The following is a 26,785-nucleotide window of genomic DNA, read 5'->3' on the forward strand; positions in this document are numbered from 1 at the left end:
AATAGTTTCATTTTGTCCTCTGTTTATGTGTGCAAGTTGGAAAGTTATGATTTTTCTCATTTTATAAGTTTTTGCACTTAAAGGTAATTTTCCAATCAACGTAAGATGTCTTATTCACTCCATCACAGTTCAGTTAAATTGTTTTCCGCAAAGTGGTCACCCAGCTTGTGCTTTGTTTCCCCAATGTAGAGGAGACCACATTCTGAGCAATGAGCAATGGTGGCAGCAGTAGGCACTTGTTTGTTTTGATGCAACTGCAAGCAGCAGAAACTTGCAATTCATTCCAAATAATTAGATAAATAGGAAATAGTGGCAGATCATCTGTCTGTACCACAGGCACCAGATGATGATTCAATTGAAACCTGACTGATGAACTATCATCAGCAGGTTGCTTCATGTGACTGAGAATTAGTTGATTATCATAACAGACACCAGAGGGTACTCTTGCTATTGCACTGCACTGTTCCTGCTGTATGAAGTATAGTATTTCATGGCTATTTTTCTTTACTTGTTGGAGTTGGTGAGTGGTCTTTATAGTTACACTTACTTCTAATGCAGACACTAAGTTGCATTTATATGAAAATGGATCACATTGTAAAAGTTAATGACCTTACCAAAGGTAGCTAGTAGGAATTTTTGTAAGTGGTAACTTTGAGAGAGAGGTTTAATGAGTGTGGATAATACAGTTTCTCAGCAGTATCATTCAAAATTTCTATAGTGAAAAGCAAAGTTGAAAGTCTGATTTTTTTTAAAAACAAAGTTATTTATTTTCATTCATCTTTCTAGCTTGCAAAATCTGAGTTCCTCATCAGGAAAGCAGATTTCAAAATTAAACACTCCAATTCTTTCTCTCTATTTTTGTACATGTGAAAGCTAGCAACTGTATATTTGTGATTGCAATAAAAAAAATTCACCATGAAACAAATTGTATGTAAAGTACTAACTGTGTTAAGTACAAGGCAGCAATTTATTTTAAGTGACAACAGAGCAAATGGGGGCAAGCGATTTGAGAGAAAAAAATTCAAATAAGTACAGTTTTGCCTCTCTGTTTAAAAGAATTATTTCACTTTCCCAAATTAATGAGACCTACCCAGAGACTTTTTGCCTACCCTCAATTGCACTTGAGAATGTGAAGGTGAGCTGTCATCTTGACCTGCTGATTTCCATTTGATTTAGGTACATCCACAATACCACGATTTTAACCCAGCAGCAGTTAAGGACCGGCAATAAATTTCCAAATCAGGATGGTGAGTGACTTGGAGGGAAACTTGAAGGTGGTGGTGTTCCCATATATTTGTTACCCTTGTTCTTCTAAAATTGGTAGCTGTGGATTTGGAAGATGTTGTCTAAGAAGGCTTTGATGAATTTCTGAAGGGCAACTTGTGGATAATATGCAGTGCTGCTACTGAGCATCATTGGTAGAGGGATCAAATATTTGTGGATGTGGTGCCAGTTAAGCAGCTGCTTTGTCCTGGATTGTGTCAAACTTTGAGTGATGTTGGGGTTGCATTCACTCATTGAAGTGAAGAGTATCACATCATACTCCTGATTTGCACCTTGCATATGGTAGACAGGCTTCAGGGAGTCAGGAGGTGAGTTACTCACTGCAAGATTCCTAACAATTAACCTACTCTTGTAGCCACAGTATTTATGACGAGTCCACTTCACCCCCTACACCAATGAGGAATTGGAGACCTCCCACAGATGTGAAATGAACAGGTAGTAATACTGCTAAGGTATCATAGGGAATTGTGGTTTGATTGGCAAATTCCGATGGCTGGACATGTCAGTAAATACAAAACCTAAGTCTGAGTCAGGCTGCATTGTTACTGGCTACAGCTCCACAGGATGTAGTAAGATTGTGCAGAACCTATCAAGTTGTGGGAAACCCCAACCTGCTTTTGGACCTTCCCCAAAAGTCAGCACAGGAATTATAGGGTATAATTGTGCAAAGTGTTCAAAACAAAAGTGGGGGCCTGTATGTCTTTACCATCTTGGATGTTGCTATTTATTTCCCAGAAGCTGTTCCCCTGAGACCCATAGCTCTATTCTTCCATATAATACAGTCAGTGACCTAGAAGTAATCTTGCAAAAAGTGAATTAGCTAAGACTCGCATGACCTAGTTTGGATTATGTACTAGGTCTAGGTTAAGGACAAGGACTTTCTGGGCTGTAAATGTACAGGCAGTCGCACAGTTCCCTATTCCCACAAAAATAAAATCATGTGTTTAATGGTTTCTCTTGAAATCTGGTCTCAAACTGCAGTATCATATCTGTGCTGCTAACAGATCCGGTACAAAAAAAATGGTTTGTGTAACATCAAAATGCTCTTAAAAAGCTGAAGGCCATGTACAGCAGCTCAAAACTTTAACCAAGCATTTAAAGTATCAGTGCGTTACAGTGTGATAATACACTGTCCTTCAGGAAGACAAATCCAGAAACACAGACACCATTTAACTACTTCTCAAAGAAGCTAGACAAGCTTCAGAAATGGAGAAAGTGAGGACTGCAGATGCTGGAGATCAGAGCTGAAAATGTGTTGCTGGAAAAGCGCAGCAGATCAGGCAGCATCCAAGGAGCAGGCGAATCGACGTTTCGGGCATGAGCCCTTCTTCAGGAATGAGGAAAGTGTGTCCAGCAGGCTAAGATAAAAGGTTGGGAGGAGGGACTCGGGGGAAGGGTGTTGGAAATGCGATAGGTGGAAGGAGGTTAAGGTGAGAGTGATAGGCTGGAGTGGGGGTGGGGGCAGAGAGGTCGGGAAGAAGTTTGCAGGTTAGGAAGGTGGTGCTGAGTTCGAGGGTTGGGACAGAGACAAGGTGGGGGAGGGGAAATGAGGAAACTGGAGAAATCTGAGTTCATCCCTTGTGGTTGGAGGGTTCCAAGGCGGAAGATGAGGCGCTCTTCCTCCAGCCGTCGTGTTGCTATGGTCTGGTGATGAAGGACTCCAAGGACCTGCATATCATTGGTGGAGTGGGAGGGGGAGTTGAAGTGTTGAGCCACGGGGTGGTTGGGTTGGTTGGTCCAGGTGTCCCAGAGGTATTCTCTGAAACGTTCCGCAAGTAGGCGGCCTGTCTCCCCAATATCGAGGAGGTCACATCGGGTGCAGGTGAATTTGTGGCGGATGTGGAAGGATCCCTTGGGGCCTTGGAGGGCAGTAAGAGGGGAGGTGTGGGCGCAAGTTTTGCATTTCTTGCGGTTGCAGGGGAAGGTGCCGGGAGTGGAGGTTGGGTTGGTGGGGGGTGTGGACCTGACGAGGGTGGCACATTTATAGTAAATGTCTGTGTTGATTCAATCGCCTGAGATAGAAATGGAGAGGTCTAGGAAGGGGAGGAAGGAGTCTGAGACAGTCCAGGTAAATTTGAGGTCGGGGTGGAAGGTGTTGGCAAAGTGGATGAACTGTTCAACCTCCTCGTGGGAGCACGAGGCAGCGCTGATACTGTCATCGATGTAGCGGAGGAAAAGGTGGGGGGTGGTGACAGTGTAGCTGCGGAAGATGGACTGTTCCACATATCCTACGAAGAGGCAGGTATAGCTGGGGCCCATGCGGGTGCCCATGGCTACTCCTTTGGTTTGGAGGAAGTGGGAGGATTGGAAAGAGAAGTTGTTCAGGGTGAGGACCAGTTTAGTCAGTCGAAGGAGGGTGTCAGTGGAAGGGTAGTGGTTGGTACGTCGGGAAAGGAAGAAGCGGAGGGCTTTGAGTCCATCGTGATGGGGAGATGGAAGTATACAGGGACTGGATGTCCATGGTGAAGATAAGACGTTGGGGACCGGGGAAGCAAAAACAATGGAGGTGGAGGAGAGCGTGGGTGGTGTCCCGAACATAGGTGGGGAGTTCTTGGACTAAGGGAGACAGGACCGTGTCGAGGTATGCAGAGATGAGTTCGGTGGGGCAGGAGCAGGCTGAGACAATGGGTCGGCCGGGGCAGTCAGGTTTGTGAATTTTGGGCAGGAGGTAGAAACGGGTGGTGCAGGGTTGTGGGACTATGAGGTTGGAGGCAGTGGATGGGAGATCCCCTGAGGTGATGAGGTTATGGATGGTCTGGGAACTGGAATTCACCTCTGGAATTGTAGTAAGTTGACATCCTCTTTTTGGGATTGTTCATAACAACAGCAGAGATGACCCAGTCAAACTCTACCAGCAATATCCTCTAACTATGTCATCGTATGGTTCCTGAATTCTGTTGTGTTTACCATTAATTATCAATTCTCTTCTCCACTTTCCACTTGTGGTCTCTTTTCGCAGCATTACATTGCTACCTGTCCCAACAGAGGCAGTTAGCCACCCATTCTAATTCCATTTCCACCACCTGGTCTGTATTCTGATAGGTTACAGTGCTTCAGGTTTCTCAATGAAATTAATTGAAGGTTTCTGGCTCACCCACTGAACCAGGCAGCAAATTCCAGTCAGCCACCAAGTGGGTGAAAAGATATTTTTCCTTCATGCCCCCTTTAACCCTTCTACCAGTCTCATAAATCTGTGACCCTGACAATTTACCTCTTCTCTAGGAGAAACAGGTCTTTCTTATCCACTCGATCCAAACCTTTCATTACCCCATATACCTCAATTAAGTCATCCCTCAACCTCCTCTGCTCTAAGGAAAATGATCCTAACCTATTTAATCTTTTCTCAATGCTGCAGTTTGCAAACAATGTTACCAATCTTCTCCCTACTTCCCTGACAGCAATTTATAAACTTTTTGTAATGCGGTGACCAGAACTGTACACAAACCCCAGTGCTGGCTATGAAATGTCCAATATAGTTCCGGTATTACACCCCTACTTTTGTATTTAAAACCTCACCCAATGAAGGAAAGCATCCCAGTATACCTTCTTCAGAACTTTATCTACCTGTTCTTCTACCTTCAAAGATGTGGGAACGTGAACTCCAAGATCTCAGCGCCCGGGACCTTGGTTCGATTCCAGCCTCGGGCAACTGTTTGTATGGAATTTGCACATTCTCTCTGAGTCTGCGTGGGTTTCCTCCGGGTGCTCCGGTTTCCTCCCACAGTCCAAAGATGTGCAGGTTAGGTGAATTGGCCGTGCTAAATTGCCCCTAGTGTTCAGGCATGTGTAGGTTAGGTGCATTAGTCAGGGGTAAATGTAGAGTAACAGGGGAGGGGAATGGGTCTGGGTGGGTTACTCATCATTGGGTCAGTGTGGACTTGTTGGGCTGAAGGGCCTGGTTCCAAATTGTAGGGATTCTATGATATCTCTCATTTTCTCTACTTATGGCATTATTCACTTTTTTATTGTGTATTCCCTTGCTGTATTTGCCTCTCCAGATGTATAATCTTACAATTTTACCAACTGAGTTCCATTTGCTAATTTTCTGCCCTTTCAACCAAACTACTGATATTCTCCTGCAGCCAACAGCTATTCTCTTCACCAATACATGAACAATTTTCAGGTCACCTGCAAAGTTCCCAATCATATTTTTCAAACTTTTTAGCCTAAATCATTAATATGTATCACAAGCAACAAGGGATCCAACACCGAGCCATGTGGAACACTTTTGGAAATCACTTTCTATTCACAAAAGTATTCATGGACCATTATTATTTATTTCCTGTTACTGAGTCAATTTTGGATCCAATAAGCCACATTTCCCTGTATCAGGTGACCTTCAGGTTTTCTGACCAGTCTACCACATAGGACCTTGTTAAATGCCATACTAAAATCATGTAGACAACTTTCACTGCATGAATCCTTCGTCCTGAAATGTTGGCTTTCCTGCACCTTGTGTACTGTCTGACCTCCTGTGCTTTTCCAGCTTCACATCTATTAACTCTGACTTTCAATGCTTTGCCCTCATTAATCCTTGTTATTTCCTCAAAAAGTTCAATTTAATGTGCAAGTCACAACCCTGTCTTAACAAAACCAAGTTGGCTAATCCTGACTAATATGGGCTTTCTTAGCAACACTATCTGTCTATCTTTACCCACCAGTGAGATCAGCCTGACCAACCTATAATTATTTTTAGTGATACAATGCTCATTGACCACTAATCACCTGATACCTCACCTGTATCTACTGAGGACTGTAAAATGATCCTCCCCACCTTCCTTTAATAGTCTAGGATACAATTTATCAACCTTCAAGGAGATCAGTATTTGCGTTTTCATTCTACTTATTTTCTTCAAAGGCAGTGATAATTTTTGTAATATCACTTGTTTCCTCATTTATTCTTGAATGTGCAATCATTTTATAGATTTTCCCTTATATAACAGCTTGTCCCTCTTAGCTCATAACCCTAACCTTATCATTACTAAGATAACATGGTACCAATGATTGAGTGATGTGTTTGTTTAGATCATGGTGTCATCCCAAATGTTCAAAGAGAGATACCTGAATGTTCTCTAAAATCAATCAGCATCCTTTAAGTACAGGAGTTATGTTTGACTTCATAATAACTGTTCATTCCTCAAATTAAAAAAGCTCAAAATAACTATACAAACAATACACATTGATTTGTTGTGCACTAAGTTTTCAGTTTAAAACTTAACTGTTTGACTAAAAGTTACAATTGCTTTGAAAGCATTTTCACATTTGTCAGCCTAAGTTTATATTATCGTAAAACAGCAATAAAACATTCAATCTAGCCATTTTCTTCCTTCCTTCAATGAATTGTATAACAATTAATCACAACTAGACAATGTAGCCGAATTCCTGATTTGCTTAATCATATTAAAGTGATTAGTTATTGAGAAACAATTCAATCCTACAAGCCCCAAGTCATCCTCTTGTTCTTAATGTACTTTAGACCTTTGGATTTTCCTTAATTTTACCAGGCAATATTTTTCATATCCACTCTGCTTTCCTAATTTCCTTTTCCACTTCACCTCATTCTTTCTATATTCCTTTTAGGTCCCAAAGTGTTACTTCTTTTGGGATTGTCATAAATTGTATTTTTCTGCTTTATCTTAACCTTATCTATATGCTTCTGGATTACCGGATGACTTCAGGTTTGGCAGTTACCACTTATTTCTTTATGTGAATAGATAGGTCTACACTGCCTGTAGAATCTTACTTTTAAATGTCTCCCACTGATTTTCCTTCAAGTATCTGTAACCAGTCCACCTTTGACAGATCCTCTCAGCTTTGTAAATTGTATCTTTGCCCTGTTTAGAGCTTCCACTGCTTTTCTATCTTTGTCCCTTTCCGTAATAATGTTAAATCTAAGTACATTATGAGCACTGTCTCCAAAACAGTAAGCCACTGCTACTTCATTCACCTGCCCAACTAAATTTCCTAAGACTAATACAGAATTATACACTGTCTCTGGGCGTGTTACATACTGAACTTTTGTGCTTTGTATGCTGTTCACCCAGTTTTATTTCAGCTGATAGTTGGGTAGTTGAAAGCCACCACTATTATTGCCCTATTGCTTTTGCGCTCAATGTTGACCACATATTTGCTCCTCTTGCTCTTCAATTTTCATGGAATCTATAGTACACACTTAGCTATGTGCTTGCCCTCATGTTTTTGGGCTCAGACATATGGTCTCATTTGATGCTTCATTTTGCATATCACAGCAATGATTGATTCTTTAACCATTAATGACATACTGCCAGCTCTTTGATTCCCATCTCTATCCTGTTTGAAAACTCTATGTTCAGACATAAGACAAATTCTGTTAAGATAATCATATCATGCTGTCATGTCCTTCAGCTCACCAACTTTATTTGTTATACTCCTTGTGTTTACATATCTTCTACTGCTATCAAATTGGTGTACTGTACGCTTTTTAATTTCTGTTTCCTCTGTCTTTCAGAGTCACTCTCTACATTTCAGCCTCTGAATTTGCCCTCAGGTTCTCAAACACTCCCCAACAGCATTAAAAAAAAATCTCCCTATAAGGATATTTATCTCCGTCCTTTTCTGCTGTAGACCAACCAGCTTGTCCATGGCTCACCTTCCCCAGACCCAAACCTAACACTCCAAAAATCTGACATCTAGTTTCCTGCCACATGTTTAATCACTTAATTCTCTTGCTTCTACGCTCATTCGCACATTGCACCAGGAGTAATTCTGAAACTAATGCTTATGACGTCTTCCCTTTTAATCTCCTAGTTAGGTCCCTGAAATTTGCTTTCAGGGCCTCACCCCTTTTCCTAGCTAAGCCATTTGTACTGATGTAGACCACGCCTTTTAGCTGATTGGCCTTCCACAGAAGGTCCTGCGGCACATCTTTTACCCTAGCACCCCAGCTGCTGGGCCCTTTGACAACTGAATGCCTCTGAATTAGCTGCACTGTCCAGAGGAATCATCATGCTCACCAGTATCCAAATTGGAATACCAATTAGCAAGCAAGATAAACTCCGAACACTCCTGCAATCTCTGCCTGGTTTTCTTAGAAAGGCTGGAAGTCACTCACTATTTCTGTATCTGTACACTTTTAGGTTGTGGTTTGATCACCTCCCTAAACATGCTGTTTACATTGTGCTCTACCCTTGGGCATATACAACAGTGACTTCAGATGCTGCAAAACCTAGTGCTTAATGTAGCCAATTGCACTTCCTGCTGATGCATTCATCAAGGATGCATGGTGTGCCCATGACTGAACACTTACTGCAAGATGTACGTTCCTTTTGGCCGAGTTGACCTGCTACCCCATAACTTTAAAAACAGTCGATTAGAATTTGAATAATAGAATAACTAAGCAGTACCTCCAATAAGCTTCTCGCCTGTAAAAGCCAATTACAGGAGGTTGAAAATGTAGAAGGACTGCCCTACGCGTCTCCCCACCCACCCCACCCCACCGTGAAAGAAAAAAATTAAGAAAGAAAATGAAAATCCAGTGAAAATTATCATTCACTGGTTTCTGTTCACACCTTGTTACATTCTTCTTTTCTACATTCAAGTGCTGTTCATCATCTACTGATGTGAGGTCAGATTCTACATTTGTCTGGAAATATGCAGTTAGTCCTCTATGTCACTTCCTCCAATTCACAAATATTTTTATATTGTCAATATCACAATCACTAGAGAAAATCAGGTAATGAGAATACTAATGGAACTAAAGGCCGATAAGTCCCCTGAACCTTATTACCTGGACCTGGGGTCTTAAAATAAATAGTTTTAGTGATAGTGGATATTGTAATCCTCCAAAGTTGCTTAGATTCTGGAAGATGTTCTGCAGATTGGAAAACCCCAGGTTTAACATTTCTGTTCAAGGAAGGATGGCAACTGATGAGTCAGTAGTTTCTGAATGTCTCTCATTTGAACATTCTAGACTATTTTTGACAAGAAATTTGGAAAAACAGAAAAGAAAAGCTATGCATCTCAAAAGAAATAGGTAGGAAAGCAAGTTTGAGAAGGATACATAGTTTGCAAATTGGTTAGGTGGGCAAAAAAAAAGCAGATGGAGTATAATGTGGGAAAATAATACGTTGCCTGTTTTAACAGAAAAAACAGAAAATCAGATTATTTAAGTAGGGACTGAACATGGCAGAACATGGATGCCCTTGTACATAGAACACACACAAAAATCAGCATCTAAGTGATTAAGATGGGAAAGAGAATATTGAGCTTTCATGAAAAGGGGATGTAGTGTACATGTAGGCAAATCTCACTGCAATGGTAGGTGAGCACACACCTAGAATATGGTGTACAGTTTTGGTCACCTTAAAGAGAGACATACTTTCAATGGAAGCAATTTGGAGAATCTTCAGGCTGGATTTTGGGATGAAGGGTCTGTCACAGGAGCACTGAAATATAGATCTAAGATTAGAAGTAGGCAATTTGCTCTTCAAGCTTCAAGATTGATATGATTTTGACTCCTTTGTCTATCAAAAATATATCCACTCAGTCTTGAAAAAAAAATTAAAGACCCAGCCTTCACACACCACAAGGATCAGTGCTGGGGTTTCAACTTCTACAATTTATCTAAATGATTCATATGAAGTTTGCTCGATTTGCTAATGACACTAAGGTAGGACAGTGAACTGTGAAAGGAACATAAGCCAACTATAAAACGTAGTTTGAGAGTGGGCAAAGATCTGGCAAAGAGAATAATGTGGGAATGTGAAATTGTCTATTTTGGCAGTGGAAAAATAAAAGCAAAAAGCATTTTATCTAAATGCTTAAAGCTTGCAGAGCTCAGAGATGCAGAGGATCTGGGAGTCCTAGTGTACAAATGTCAAAATGCAATGTTAAAATTTTATTGCAAGGAGAATTGAATACAAAAGTATGGAGGCTGTGCTCAAGTTATATAAGGCATTCATGAGATCATGTATAGAGTACTATATACATTATTGGTCTCCTTACAGCATGATGGCATTGGAAAGTGTCTAGTAAACCTTGTTTGAATAAATACCAAGAGTGAGAGAGCTGACCTGAGGGTTGTCCACTAAAGTTTAGGAATGTAAAAAGTGACTTGATTGAAACAGATAGATCCTTATGTATATGTTAGCTTTGTTGGCCAGGCAACTGGTTTGTGAAGAAGAATCATGCCAGCAATATGGGTTCCATCTGAACCATGAAGGGCTCTCCTTCTCAACCTCTCACCTTGCATGAGGCATGGTGACTCTCAGGTTCACCCACAACAGTTGTATCTATATATTGAGAGAACACCATTTTGGTCCAGTAGGACAATGGCAATTTTACTGGAGAAAAATATTCATTTTTGTTATGTTGCTAAGTGCAACAGCCAAAATTTGCAGTAGGTTTCTATGGTCAGCAATGGTATAAAGAGCGATAATCATGTTTTGGTGGCATTGACTACATAAGCTACCAGAGATTGATTTGTGCAATTATTGTGGATCAGATAGAATGTTACTAGCTCTCTGAGCTGCTAGCTGTTATTGCAAACTCACATCCAGGTTGGTCCTCTTCACCTCCAGGAAAATTCCCATACACGTCCAAATTAATGAAACAATCTTGCATCTGTGTGGATATAAACTACTAGTGTGTTAGAAACTATTCAACATTATTGTGAAACTAGGACATTATCTTTTACTAGTTTCGCTTTAGAATTTTTTATTATGTTTAATGGCAATAAATCATAAGCCAGTTGATTATTTGGTTATTTTGCATCTAATTAGCCCTGCAGTTTTATATTTTAACTATTTCACTGACAATGCAAATTTCTGATATTGCAATCTCTTTTAACTGAAGTAACCCATTAGTGAAGACTTTTATCACATTAATGACACATTTGCAAGTTTAATACAATCATTCAGCCATCTCATCAATCTATTCAATGTCAGTTTATTTTGTTCAAAATGACGTTATGGTAACCAAAATTAGAACAAATGCATTTTTCAGATTATTTGAATTAGCTCTTTTATTGTTGAAATGGCCTACTGATGGTTTAATAATTGCAATGGTTTCCATCATACTTGTTCAAAAATCAGTGCATCTTAGAAATATGCTTCACTTGACTATAGTTGAATTCTGTGCCAACTTGATAGCACTGGTCCCTAGCTCAGAATTCTAGGACATGACTTAGGGCAACCATCCAGTCCTGTACTGCGGAAGTGATGCAGTCTCAGAAGAACTACTAGCCAATGTTCTACTAGCCTGTTAAAAAGAGAAAAATGGTTGATATTCAGAAGGGTAAGACTGTATGAATATGGTGGCCTTTTAGAACTGGTTAGTGAACCACAAGAGGAAATTTTATCTGTTCATTCTGTAACTATTAGAAATTTAGATAAAAGTTTTGATGAAACATTCACCTCTACCCACAATCCCCATCTCCACTTCAGCATTTATGGTAAGTAATTTACCAGAGCATTAACTAAAGTGAAAGGAGAACACATCAGAACTATACAGATTATTTTTCCCTTCTGTCCTTTTCCTCATGGGATAAGGGTGTCCAATATATTATTATGTTAGGAATTTGGCTTTTAAAGTGCAAGTAAAATAGGTAAATGGTTTTAATTTTGTGAAGAATTGCTCTTTTACAGAGATCAGAAATGTATTTGAAAAAATTAACAAACTACGTAATTCCCAAAATAAAAGCATGTCACTTCATTCAAGTGTCAAGCAGATATCTGTGGTGTTAACTGATATGTTTACAAAGTGGAACTTTTATGGCAAAAGAAAGAGAACCAGGGCAGCTAGTGATTTGAGCTCAGTTGAGAAGAATTAGATTCCAGTTCAGAAGAATTAGATTCCAGTTCAAAATAAGTCTAACAGAACAGGTTTTAGCTTGTGAAGTCTTCAACTTATGAGAGTTTATGTAGAAGTTTCCAATCTGTTAGAACAGGTCCGTTGGCCATCAAACCTGGAATGAGTCAGTCAAGTAAGAAATTAAAGACTCAGGAGGAACACTTTATAGGATTGAGTATATGTAAAGGATATTGCTGGAAAACAGGTTGAAACTTTGTTTTGTTGTTTCTGTTGAGGCCTTTTTAAGCTGTTTGTTCCTATTTTTTGGTTTGAGAAACTGGTGTACATTTGTCAAAAAATATTGGCAGTCATGTGAACATGCTCAGTGTTGGGGTCTGTTAGCTCAGTTAGCTCAACGGTATAGAGTGATACCAACAGCATGGCTGAGGTCAGACCCATAGTTAAAGCACTACCAGTCATGTCTCTGAAATGACACAGCAGCCCTCTGGGACTGTGACCTTCTAAACAACTGCTGAAATTAAACTTCTGATCTATGCAACCATGTTTCACTCAGTGATTGTTCAGTATTACCGTACACTACTCCCACTTTTATTTGCTTAAAATCTCCTTCATTTCTATCTTTTCCCAATTCTGATCAAAGATCATCGACATGAAACCTTAATGGTTTCTCTTCTGCAGACTATGCCTGTTCTGCTGAGTGTTTTCAGGACTTTTGTTCTTATTTCAGATTTCCAGCATTTAGAGTTATTTATATTGGTTGTTAAATTAGTATTGATAAGGATATTTGAAAGCATAAGTCAGTTTATTAAGGAACTAATTTTCAAATCAAATACAAAATAGAGATCATCCATTTAAATAATTTCTTTATTAAAATCCATTCTAATAAATCACAAAACAGGTCTGAAATACAACTTGCTAATCATTAGGACATCCGGCAAAATCATAACGCACTCTGATATAATCCCTATTCCTGCTTTAAAATGTAATTGTAGAACTGCCAAGACACACAGAATACCTGTTTAACCAAAGTATCCCAGACAGTTGAATAAGGTTTTATTCCATGGGGAATAAATGATCATTCTATTTTCATGCATAATGTGTTCCTAAAATGATCAGAAACTTGCAAATATTAGTAATAATTCTCTGTACATTTTTTTTTGCTGTTGTAAATAATCAATAAATTTATCTAGAAGTAACAATCTATACATAACATTAGCTCTCAATTGTAAACTTAGGTAAATCTCAGTTGTGGAATCTCACCCATAAAAGCTAATTTAATAACTATAAACAAACAATTTGGTTAAGAAAAACTGAATACAATATCATTAAGACAACTGTATTATTCAATACAGTTGCTGAGTAAAAAATTTTATTTTGATTTTCTCCCCTTTGTTGACGATAAAGATCTTTGATAATGTCTGTATCTAATGGGAATGCTGTGGTGTCAAAGTAGTCACTGTTCAAAATTAGAATGATTTAGTATTTATGATGCTTTTCATAATCACAAGACATCTGAAGCATTTTACAGCCTATTAACTTTTAATTTATGTATGGGGTGTTCTTGTAAGGAATTGTGCCAAATAAATTGCACATAGCAAGGCTTCACAAGAGCAGAGAGCTAAATAACGAGGTTACCAGTTTCTGCTAGTGACATTTTTATGCGATAAACATTACCCAGAAAAGTGAGGCTGGGTAGCAAATGGCAGGAAACCACTTTACCTGGTGCATAAAGCAAAGCTCATTCCATTTCTCATATTTAAAAAGTGGCTGACACATTAAGGGGAATCACAATGTGAGGGAGAAACAAACAGGGAGCAGGTAAAAATAGGTCATTAGGCTGAGAAGAGGTTTACAGAGTTTATACACTAACAAAATTGTTTGGGACAAACAGTCTATTTCAGTGCTTTGGCTTTTCTGTAATATGTAATCTCGTACGTGTTTCAGCTAAGCAGCAATCAGGAGCAGGCTGATTGTTTTTTCCGATCACTAGCCCAGAGATATGAAAGCCATGTGGGCTGCTCTGAAACCAGCAGAAATTAACCAATTTAGCACACAGCAGATCAAACCTGGAACCTCATTAGCCTGTATAGTTCAGTCTCAAAAAATATATACACTTAAATAATCTTCAAGTAATTTACTTAACTTTCAAATCCCTTGGTTTTCATTTTGCACCGCTGGAGTAATAGACATACAAATAAACACTACGCATTATTAATCCTTCAAAGATCACAACAGTGATGGCATATTAAGATTCTACAGATCATTTGTACCCAAAGAATACATAGAATACTTTACTGGAGATGTTCAGCTCCAAGTATTATTTTGTGCCAAAACTTGGCACTCTAATTATGAATCAACAGCACACAAAACAACATTGTTTCAACCAACAGTAAAGCAGATCAGACTTTTGAAATCAGAAGAGCAGCAAACTGCTACCGTCTATCCTTTTATAGGAGTGATATAAAGCCTATAAGAGCAGAATGGATTCTCAGTTTCTTACAATATAACTAACCATCGGTGTTATGCCTATATCTTCAACAACAGTGACATAAAAACCAAGTATTAAAAACAAATAAGAACAGAAATTGCTGGAGAAACTCAGCAGGTCTGGCAGCATCCATGGAGGAAAAACAACATTCATGATTTAAGTCCACTGATTCTTCAGAACAGTTATGAAGAAACGTCACTGGACTTGAAACATTAACTCGATTTTCTCTCCACAGACGTAGCCAGACCTGCTGAATTTCTTTAGCAATTTTGTTTTTTGTTTGTTTCAAATTTTCAGCATCTTATTATCTCAAGTATTAAACTTTTGTAAAAAATAATTTCTCTAAAAATAAAACGTTTATCAATACAGTGAAACTGAGCTTGTACAAACTAGATATATTGTCCAAAACATGCTGCTAGATAGATTTGAGAGACAAGTTAGTGCAACTGGGATTTTTAAAAAAATTACAGATGTAAACAATTCTGTCCCCAACTCTGTTTACTTTAATGTACAGTACTTCAGACTTATGTATATGTTAACAACATTCGTATTTCTTCTTTTCAAACATGAATACTGGCACATGCTGCCCTAATTTTATCTTATAAATTAAAAATGGAACAGCCTTTTCTATGCTACCTTTGTATCTTCAGTAAGATACGTGTAGCTAATATTAAACCCAATCAGACCCATCCATTTATGGCAGTTGCATACCTTTAGAAATGGAATGACATGCTAACTGACATTTTCCATTTATCAGAGAGGATCAGGTGATATAAACGCCATGTTTTTGTTCCAATTTTTTTATGTAATAGAATTTCAACCGGAAATCTTGCTACACGATGGAAGAACAGCCTGAAATTACGTCTCAACAAATGCTGCTTTTGACATATTTACTCAACCATAGACAAAAATGCATTTGCAGAACATTATCCAATGATGGATATTTATCATCATGCAAGGTGAACGAAGCTGCACAGACCAAGAATGTGCCAAGATTCATCGATTAGCTGATCTCAGCTGAGTCAGTGACAGTTTCAATTGACTTTGGTCACCCAACTAAGAAATTGGAAAAATCTGCCAAAGTTCCAAGTAGATTCATTTGAAAAGTGCACTTGACGGGATGCTACATAAAGACAAAATTAAGTTCAGTGCAGGTACCCACTGCATTCAAATAGCCCATCATAACTCACCATCCTAACTATGACAAAGGATAGGGATTTCAGTGAGAGCAATGTAGAACTCCCATAGTCTACAGACCAATTTCTGACTTTGCACAACCATGTTCAGGAGACATTAAGTGAGACAAAGGGAATGGAGAAAGGACCAGCCAGTTTTTCAAACACTGGAACTGAGCCATTGCGTAAAATAAATAAAATCAGTGGATTCTCAAAAAACCTTTTAACTGGGGGCTTGAGGATGGATCAAAATAATTACCTTGCGCTTTTTAATTTTCATTAGCATTTAACTGAGAGAAACTGGAACATTTCAAGCTTCTAAAGATATATGGAGACACCCCATTATGACAGCAAAACAAAAACAAATGTCTTGCAAGATGCATTACCTTTATAATTTAGCTCAAATGGAGGAGAAACAGTGGTCTGATTAATGTGAGACCATGACTATGGAAAAAAGAATGCTTTGTAGATTTTTCACAGTTTAAGTTGTAGCCTATTTACATTTCAGCAGTAATTTGGCTCATATTACTTTCATTTTCTACACCAACTATAATTGCACAGCATAGTTTATTATCCAACAGTTAGGGGTTGAGAAACACAATTCCTTAAGCCGGTTTCCAAATGCAGCTTATATTGCTCAAGTTGATGATGTATTTTCTATTTTCTTCTTTAAAAAGTCTACTTAATTGTAACAGTATGCAGCAGTATGGAGTAGTTCTGTAATCTTGTGTGTAACCACCAAGTTATTAGTTTTGGAGGGCCTTGATTCCATCAAAGCCACCAAATTTCCACCGTTTTTCCAAACTTGCACCAACGCCAGTTATCTCCTGCTGAAACACATGTTGAAGCCTTGACATGAGACCTTCTATTTCACTGGGAGAGATCTGCACAAAAAGAACAGATAGTAGTGACAGTTACTTGTTTCAAAAATGAGAAAACTATAGTACCCTCATGATAATAAAGTGAGGAAAGGTTGACTGTAAAACAGCAACTCAGTTGATAGTATGATGTTAGAGGGTCTCAATATACCTCAGACATGAAGAATTCATGAGTTCAATCAAAAAATGAATTTAAATTGCCAATAACTGACTTTACAAGGAATATATTCCATCAGGATAACAGTGCCTTGCAGTGCTGAACTCCCATACTTCCCTGTGTTGCCACCTTCACTCACTTGTCTTATGCAGGCTCATCTTAAATTTTCCCACTCAAATGTCATCTTTCAGCCTGGGGTTTTACACACAATTGCAAATGCGCTCCCAAGGACCTATATGAATACTTGTGCCAAAAATATACTCAAGTTAATCAGCAACACTACTAGGATCTACTAATGCCAAGAAATAATTAAACCTTGCAATCTTATGGACATGGCAAAATGTCTTAACTGATATTGAAGAATTGTCTTTGATAAAACAAGTCCAATGAAATCAGGCTGTAAGAGCTGAATAGCCTATTCCTGTTCTCAAGTCCTATGTTCCTATAAAATGCAGTAGAAACACAAACTCTATAATTCTTACAAAACACGTTGCAGATGTTTTATCATTAAGGTGAAAGATAGCATTGCTGTAGAACATTCTTCTGCTTTAAGTATCCAGTTTCAACATTAAGCATTCCCATATCAAGTATGGAAAGAGGCACAACCAGAAAATATGTTTAATCTAATCTGTCTCATTGCCTCAGAAAATTACCTGCTGTGTTGTATAAGAGTGACATTTCTAAAATCTGCCATCAAGATGTCTGTCGGGCCAAATATTGCTGTCAGAAAAGGGAAGCAGTCTGCCTTTACAAAGAGCTGTATTGTGATTATCACAAAATAGTTTTACGTAGAATCTTTCTGTTCATAAGCCAAAGCAGGAGTTCATTCCATCAAACTAACCTCCAATAGTTGGCCTTAAAACCCTCTCCAGAAAAAGTATTTTTCCTCAGCTTTTTTGCAAGATCTCCTGGCCCGTTACAAAGCAGGTGTTGGATTGCTTCCTACCTCTGGCAATGTTGATTGATCGCCTGAGGCTTGCAAATTTTGTGAACACCAATAGACAACTTGCCATCCTAATTCTAAGTTATTCGTCTTTAGACCAGGCTTCAATCCAAAACTCCTCTGATGACATGCTGCGACTTAAAGTCACAGTTCCAGAAGCTCCACTCTGTGGAGAGAGATTTAAACCTGTAACGTTAATAAATTTATAGCCCAGACATTTCAATCGCCATGAGAGATAAATGAGAGGAGGGTGGGGGTGGGGAGAAAGTAGCATAGAGTACAATAGGTGAGTGGGGGTGGGGATGAAGGTAATAGGTCAGAGAGGAGGGTGGAGTGGATAGGTGGAAAAGAAGATAGGCCGGTTCGACAGGTCATGAGGACGGTGCTGAGCTGGAAGGTTGGAACTGGGGTGAGGTGGGGGAAGGGGAAATGAGGAAACTGGTGAAGTCCACATTGATGCCCTGGGGTTGAAGTATTCCGAGGCGGAAGATGAGGCATTCTTCCTCCAGGCGTCAGGTGGTGAGGGAGCGGCTGTGAAGGAGGCCCAGGACCTCCATGTCCTCGGCTCAGTGGGAGGGGGAGTTAAAATGTTGGGCTACAGGGAGGTGTGGTTGATTAGTGCAGGTGCCCCAGAGATGTTCCCTAAAGCGCTTTGCTAGGAGGCATCCAGTTTCCCCAATGTACAGGAGACTGCATCGGGAGCAACGGATACAATAAATGATATTGGTGGATGTGCAGGTAAAACTTTGATGGATGTGGAAGGCTCCTTTAGGGCCTTGGATGGAGGTGAGGGAGGTGGTGTGGGCGCAGGTTTTGCAATTCCTGTGGTGGCAGGGGAAAGTGCCAGGGCAGGAGGGTGGGTTGTTGGGAGGTGTGGACCTGACCAGGTAGTCACGGAGGGAATGGTCTTTGCGGAAGGCGGAAAGGGGTGGGGAGGGAAATATATCCCTGGTGGTGGGGTCCGTTTGGAGGTGGCGGAAATGTCACCTCGGATGCTGCGCTTTTCCAGCACCACTATTCCAGAATCTGGTTTCCAGCATCTGCAGTCATTGTTTTTACCAATTTCAATCGCCAGAGTGTCATTGGAACAGCACAGTTAGGAATCTAGTTGTAGGATCATATGGAATCCCCGATGCAGTGGTCTGAGAGAACTGCTTGCGAAATTGAAACTTCCAATTGCTCCATACCACCTCTGATTCAACTCCACTGGACACTCTCGACAGCCTCTCTGCATCCCCACACGTTAGTCTGAGCCCCCCAGACCTGTCACTGCATGCCCCTAACCTACCCTAAACATTCTAACATACCTGACACCCTTCTCATCTCACCCACCTGATACACTAATCCCATAACTACCAACATACCTACTCTTTTACAACAGCTGTCTAAGTGACTAACTGTGCTGCTGGACATTTAAATTACAGAAAACAGTACACTGACTGCTGCATGGGGTTTTGCAGAATAATTGGTGTGTGTGAAACCAATTAGTGTATCTGACCAAAGATTCTTGATGCATTGAGAACCAATTCAACATCTACAGGATGAAGGTACCAGTAACTGTTTGCAGTCCTAGGATGAATGGACTTGCTGTTGCTTTAACAAAATAGGAACATTGTGTAAATAACATTAGCTCACTAATCAGTTAATGAAAGTACCATTTCTAACTTACCTTTGCATCCAATCGCTGTAGATAAGAACATATATAATCTATGCTGGCTCCAAATGGGTGGACATGGAGGAATGTAGAAATTATACCTGTAATTAAAAAGTATGCCGTTTTTGGTGAAAAGTTAATTTTTTTATTTTCACAATGTCCTGGCACAGATAATGAAAGACACAACGATTCATTGTTGCTACCTGCATGTTATGACAAAAAGTTGGAATCCTGAAATACCATGGTTGTTTTTACCTCTTCATTTAAAAGTGTATTCTTAAAAGAGGATTGCGACGGAGGCAAAATAACTGCAAGTGTAAACTCATTGGTGACTGACAAAATTATTGTGTGGACTGAGGGATCTATTTCCTAAAGGTGGCAAAGAAACTTCATACAGACTGAACTGTGATCACTTGAGACGACACCAACATTACAGCCTTCAAGGGTTTATCCTTGCATTTAAGCAAAATCTTATGTTTCTACATTAGTGTTGATACCTAATTTTTTTTAAGTTAACAAGAATATGTCTTACAAGGAACTTACAGCAATAGATTGAAATAAATTAACCATTCTATAAGTTTATAAGTGGATTACGTGGCCAAGATGACCTGTGGCATGCTTGCCTTCATTGGTCAGGACACAGAGTATAAAAATTGGCAAGTCATGTTGCAGCTGTATTGAACCATAGTTAGGCTACATTTGGAATATTGTGTTCACTTCTGGTCACCAGAACGTTGTGGAGGCTTTGGAGAGGTGCAGAAACAGTTTAGCTGAATGTTCCTAGTCTGGAGAGTATTAGCTATGAGCAGAGATTAGACAAACTTGGTTTGTTTCCACTTGAACGTTGCAGGTTGAGGGGCAGCCTGATAGAATTTTACAAAATTAGAGAGGCATGGATAGAATGGATGATTGGGGTCTTTTTCCCAGGGTAGAAATGTCCTTTACTAGGGAACATATGTTTAAAATCAAAGTGGGCAAGTTTAAAGAAGATGAGAGAGGCAAGCTTTTTTTTAAGAAACACAAAGGGTGGTAAGTGCCTGAAATGGTGAATATAACAGCAAAGTAAGAGCCATCTTGACAGATATATGAATATGCAGGAAATAGAAGCATCCGGACCACATGGAGACAAAAGGTTTTTGGATTAGAAGGGCATCATTTGTCCGTGCAGCCTTGGTGCCCAAAGGGCCTGTTCCTCTGCTGTACTGTTCTTTATTCTTTATTAATCTGTTTAACAAAGGTTTGACTTCTGGGTTACTTTCATTTGAGTCACACAAATTTAAAAGGGGACATAAGCAGTTATATTAATCCAATGAATTGACTGGAGAGATACTGAGTGATTGTGACATGCAGTCAAATGTTTCCTGAACTCTCTGCCTATGATTATTCTAGCAACATTGAAGAAATCATAGATGGCTCAGGACTATGTCCCAGTAAGATGCATTCTTTCCAGGAAGAGGGCAAGTTCTTGGGGAATAAGGATGAACAATGGTGAAACAAATTTAAGGTAATCATCTAAACATTAGCTTTATCTCATAGAATTTTCTCTCCAATAACTTCAACTATCAATCTGAATGCGCACTGAATTACTTGAGTTAAAATATCCCTACTTTGTCCAGTTTGTTATTCTACAGATTTTATTTGTTACAATTAGAGAAACTATAAAACATTATTGCGGGAAAACAGCTAAATTGCATGAGAAACTGCTGGAAAAACTTAGCAGGTCGGGCAACATCTGAGAAGAAAAAAAAGTTAATGTTTCAAGTCCAGTGATTCTTCATCAGAACACAGCTGCTTCAGAGATCTCCCTTTAATACAACTCCATGTTTCCTCCGGTATTAAACATTGTAACTTTGGACGAGGGCATCTATTTACTGCCAACTTATTTTGCTGCTGTAGACTCAAGGCAACAAATTATTTTTGACCTACATAAAACTCAGATGGAAAGATCTTTCAAATTTGTCCAACAAACAACTGTTTCTCATTGAGCTGATTATTTTTGAAAAAAGTAGCAATAAATAAAGTGAATCAAAACTGAATGTGCTTTTCATTTTTATTTGTAATACATTGTCCTTTAGTATTACTTAGAAGCTAGAAGCTAGAAGATAGAACCACATTGATCAAAAGGTTTGATGTTCTATTACTGTTCATGTTTTGCAATCTGTGCATCGGACTGCCACTAAATTTTATTCATTTCCATTTCTTAATGTTGTTAAAATTTAAAAAAGTACAACAGAATATGCATGAGTAGTTTTTTAATCTATGTGAAAGCAAGAACAGCTCAACATAATCGTTATTTATGGCTCTACAACTTAGGAGGAATTCAATTATTGTGTATAAACTATAGCGAACATTTCTTAATATTTCTCCTTTCTTTGTCAATTGCAAATATTTTTAGGTTTTGTTGTGATGATGGAACAATTTATTTAGGCAAAGGTAACACTTCTACAAATGTTGTATAAAAAAACACAATATTGTCAACTATAAATTTTCATTTCTCTGCCTCAAAAGGGTGTGCAGTTGGAGCTTTAAAAATTGAGGGAGATTGTTGTCAAATTAGAGTATCAATAGATAAGTGAGAAGGTGAAAAAATGGATATATGGAAATGGTGTCAGTTACAATCTAATTGAATGATGCACAAGGCTCGGGGAGCTTAAAGGTATTCTCCTGTTCTTTATAAGCTGATATTTAGTAGTGATCAAGTCACATTTGGAGTAACAGTGGACAACTTGGAGAGAATTCACCAAGTTAGGTGGAACAGTAAGTAGCAAAAAGTTGTAGTATTAAAGGACTCCAGATAGTGAATTCAGTTTCTAGGAAGAATAGTGCAGATGATGTCCAAAGAATGAAAGGCCAGTCAGCCTAACGTTAATGGGAGAAAAGCATTGAAATCTTTACTACAGGAGAGAATAGAAGAACATCCATAAATGAGAAATAAAGAAATATCTGCTTGAATTTCAAAGGGGAAGATCTTTCTCAACTAACATTATTGAGGAGGTAACAATGGTAATGTACATAGAAATTTGTATGTATTTTCAAAAGGCTTCCAAGAAGGTGCCCCATAACAAACTAATAAGGTTGAGAATGTGGGATGAGAGAATCAGTGGCAGGTGCATTGTTCACTGGCTTCAAGATAGAAAGCAGAGTTGAGTTAAAGGGGTGATTATTCTGAGTGGCAGATGGTGGCATGTGGTATTTTACACGAGTCAAAGCTGCTTACAATTTATGTTAATGATTTATACTGCGAATTATATTTCTGACTCCAAAGTTTGTGGACAATGCAAGTAGTCAATACTGAGGAGGGCTGCAATAATTTACAAGAATTAATAAACTGCAAAATGACCAAACTTGGCAAATATTTCAATACAAGTAAACATGAGGTAGTTGGTATATTTTAGTAGAAGAAGGAAGAGGTTGTGTTACTCGAATGTTGCAAATCTAGATGGGTAAAGGCATTAAAGGGATCTCTAAGTACTTATGTATCAGTCATAAACACTTGCCACAATTTAACTAAAGGAATAATAAAGGCAAAACAAGCACAAGGCTTTATTTTAAGAGTATACCTGTTTTTCCTTCACAGGTTCTGGGTAAAGGGGTACCAGTACCTGAGATATGGAGAAATTTCTTCTCTGAGGATTGAGTCTCTTTGGAACTCCTTTCCACAGAGAGCTGTGGGCATAGAGTCCTTGTATATATTTAAGACTGAAATAGACAGACTGATCAGTAGAGGATTCAAGGATTATGGGGAAAGGGCAAGAACATGGATGTGAGGAATGTCGGATCAGCAATATCCCTATTGAATGGCAGAGCCGGCTCGCTGGGCTGAACATCCTACTTCTGTTCTTATTTCATCTGGCCTTTCTCCAAAGTATAAAAATAATCTCTCTTTTTGCCATTTAATCTGTCACCACAGATCTTTCTCAATCCCTTAACTGCAATACTTTTCTTTCCACCTTTCTCAAGGGCTTTTCGTAATTCACATCTGAGAGTTGGATTGCAGAAAGTCATTTCTTGCAACCATTACTCAAAGAACTGTTCCCCATTTCCTTCCCCATTCCATTGAAGTTACTTTTGAATGCATTTCCCAATGAGATTGGGAACGTCCGTAGAGCAAACTCATGTTAGTTGTCAAATCATCCATTTCCATTGAAGATGGGGATGTGGGCTTCACTGGTGGGGTTAGCATTTATTGCCCATCTTTCATTGCACTTCAGGTGGTGGTTAGTGTGGGTACAACCACAGTGCCATTAGAGAAGGAGTTCCAGTATTTTGACCAAAGGACACTAAAGGAATAGCAGTACATTTCCAAATCAGGATGAAGAATGACTTGCAGAGGAACTTGAAGGTGGTGATGTTTCATGTATTTGCTGTCCTTGTCATTTTGGATGGAAGTGGTTGTGTGTTCAGAGGGTCCTACTTAAGGAGCTTTCCTAAACGTTTGCAGTGCATCTTATAGATGGTGCATAGTACATATTCAGTGGTGGAAGGAGTGAATTTTGAGGATGTGGTGCCAGTCAAGCTGCCTGCCTTGTCCTGGAAGATGCTATAGTTTAAGTGTTGTTAGAGTTACACTCATTCAGGGAATTGGAGAGTATTCCACTATACTCCTGATTGTGCTTTACAGATGGTTGGCAGGATTTTGGGATATGGTAGGTAAATTATTCATTACAGGAATCCAAGCCTATGACCTGCTGTTGTTGATAAACTATTTATATGGCTGGTCTAGTTCTGTTTCTGCTCAATCGTAACCCTCAGGATTTTAATAGTGGGAATTGAACATTGCAGAGCAATACTGAAGTTATTTTTTTGTTGGAGATGGTCACTACATAGCATCTGTATGGCTCAAATATTACTTATTATTTATTAACCTCGGTCTGGTTATTGTTCAGAGCTTCCTGAATTTGGACATTGAGCTTTTCAGGTATTGAAGTAATCAAAGTGATGCTGAATGTTATGCAATAATTAATTTATTTAACCAAGAAGGGAGTAAATTAAATGACAGTTTGACAGAACACACTATTTCGATAAATTTGGGGGCAAACTTCCTTAATTAACCCGGTGTATTAAAAAGGGTTTCATGAAGTAAACTAAGACTTATTTAAGGACTAAGGCTTTACTTTATGGGAGGAAATTCAGAAAACTGAAACTTCTTTTGATTAAAGAAGTACAGGAGGAAACAATAATCCAATGTTTTAAAATAAAAAGGGATTTGCTATGTAAACACAGGCAGACTATTTGGATTGTAAGTGTAAAACCAGGGACCTGGGTATAAAATTGTTGAAATTTGGAAACTCTGGGGATGGGGTCAGGATAAATGGAATCAGATTCTTAACACCAATTCAAAAATTCCGTGGAATTTTCCCAACTCCATAAAAATACAATCCAATCCATCAATCTAAGGGTGGTATATAATAGAGCACCACCTCAATTCAGCACTGGACTATAAACTGAGATTATATGCTCAAGATTACGTAACAAAGAACATGTGGGAGAAAGGAGTTAGATGCCTGCCATACCTTTAAAGTCTAGAATTAGGGGTTACAGAGTAAAGGATTGCCTAATTGGGAGTGAGCAGAAGAGTGATGAGTGATGTCTTCAGTCAATGGTTGTGAATACTTTACACAAGAGCTTGTGTTTAAGCAAAAGTGCAGTACATTTTGAGATAATATGGAAATCAAGCAATGTAGCAGCAATTCATGAAGCAGATCAGCCATGATCTTAGTGAATAATGAAGCAGACCTGAGGGGAAAATGACCAACCCCTATGCCTTACATTTTCATCAGCACTGTCAAATCTAATGTCATGTCTATCAATGATCACACCAAAGGATAGCACATATATGAGCAACACAAAGGACGGATACAAGCATGGATTTATGGTAGGTTCATGGATTGTTAGTAGCACTAAGAAGCTTGGAGCTATCTTGAACATGCTTAGACCCTGCAAAAATCTCAATGAAGAAACAGGTTGGGAACATTGAGTAAGGTACATTCATTACCTATCAGAGACCTGTCAATGCTCCCATTGCCTGTCTGGGACCTATCAGATTTCCCCCTTGCCTAGCTACTTCTGACAGCAATTCAGTGTCAATCAGTTTGGTGAGGGACTGGAGTCATACATGGGACCAGACTGATATAGGACAATGAGTTTTATTCCCACATGGACTAGTTAAGTTTTCACAATTTTCCAACAGGTTTTCAATCATCTTTACTGAGACCATCGTTTTATTTCATAATTTTGCTTTGCTGAATTTAAATGATCAATTGAATAGTGTTTGGATTTAAACTGGTTTTCTCTGAGGTACTGCTCCTGCAATATAACCAATACAATACTGTACCCAAATATGGATTTCCCAGCCCTGTAGCAGCATAAAGGTGTGTCCACCATATATTTACACTGTGCCAACTTAATACTAAGCAGCTAAATGGGCCTTTCTGTTCCCAAAATTATGTTGTCCAAAAGGTCTCAAGTACAATTTGGTATAAAGTGTGGGTATATAGGATAAACTATTACACATAGGATGGCATAGGACAGAGAGATGACAATACATAACATGTCACACATGGAATAACAGGCTCCTTATTTTAACCCCCTCCTTTGATTAAACTTTCATCTGATTGGATTCCAGTGAAGTGACTTGGGGTATTTTACTATTTTAAAGGCACTGCATCAATGTAACTTCCCATGTGATGCTATTCTGGCATGTTTTCCTCTTATCCGAACCATCTTCCTCTACCTTCTGTACCCTATAAATTCCACGAGCTGTTAAAATGAAAGCTTTCTGTCACCTAAACCACTACTTTTTCTTTCCCTTGCTTATGCTGGTACTCTTTTCAGCCTTCTACAGTGGCTCATAGGTTTTCTTTTAGAAAGCATTCTCACACCACACAGATTGAAGACAGAGCGTGGTCTTGTGGCAAAGCAGAATCTAAGGCTGGAGAAATGGAGATTTATTATTGTATCATGTCACAGCAGGATGGTAGAGGATGAACTAGATGGACCTTGATCTTTAGTCACCTCACAATACCCAAGCTATGAGGAAATTAGTTAACATTCTCCTCTCTATAATTTATACATTGGACTTGTATTGGGTTATTTACATAGAACATAACAGCCTTTAATTTTATTTACATAGAACATAACAGCAATACAGGCCTTTCGGTCCTCGATGTTGCACCGACCTGTGAAAGCAATCTGAAGCCTATCTACCATGCAGTATTCCATTTTCATCCATATGTTTATCCAATGACTATATAAATGCCCTTAAGTTGGCGAGTCTACTACTGTTGCAGGCAGTGCATTCCACACCCCTACTGCTCTGAGTAAAGAAACTACCTCTGACATCTGTCCCACATCTATCACCCCTCAATCTAAAGCTATGTCCCCTTGTGTTAGCTGTTACCATCTGAGGAAAAAGGCTC

The 26,785-nt window shown here is 38.9% G+C and overlaps 1 protein-coding gene across 9 annotated transcripts in view; it reads right to left on the reverse strand.

The window, feature by feature from the left end:
• Window positions 1-12,924: 12,924 nt before the first annotated feature.
• Window positions 12,925-26,785, reverse strand: part of LOC140495845 (ecto-NOX disulfide-thiol exchanger 2-like) — a 227,290-nt gene continuing 213,429 nt past the window's right edge. For all 9 annotated transcript variants that reach the window (XM_072595025.1, XM_072595024.1, XM_072595018.1 and 6 more), the window contains 2 exons: window positions 19,383-19,468; window positions 12,925-16,619 (listed from right to left, as the gene is read on the reverse strand). In XM_072595025.1, coding sequence (XP_072451126.1) covers window positions 16,482-16,619; window positions 19,383-19,468 — 224 coding nt within the window. In that variant the 3' untranslated portion in view covers window positions 12,925-16,481. The remainder of the gene's footprint in view (window positions 16,620-19,382; window positions 19,469-26,785) is intronic.

Source organism: Chiloscyllium punctatum, chromosome 25 (genome assembly GCF_047496795.1).
Source record: "Chiloscyllium punctatum isolate Juve2018m chromosome 25, sChiPun1.3, whole genome shotgun sequence".
Taxonomy (NCBI): Eukaryota; Metazoa; Chordata; class Chondrichthyes; order Orectolobiformes; family Hemiscylliidae; genus Chiloscyllium; species Chiloscyllium punctatum.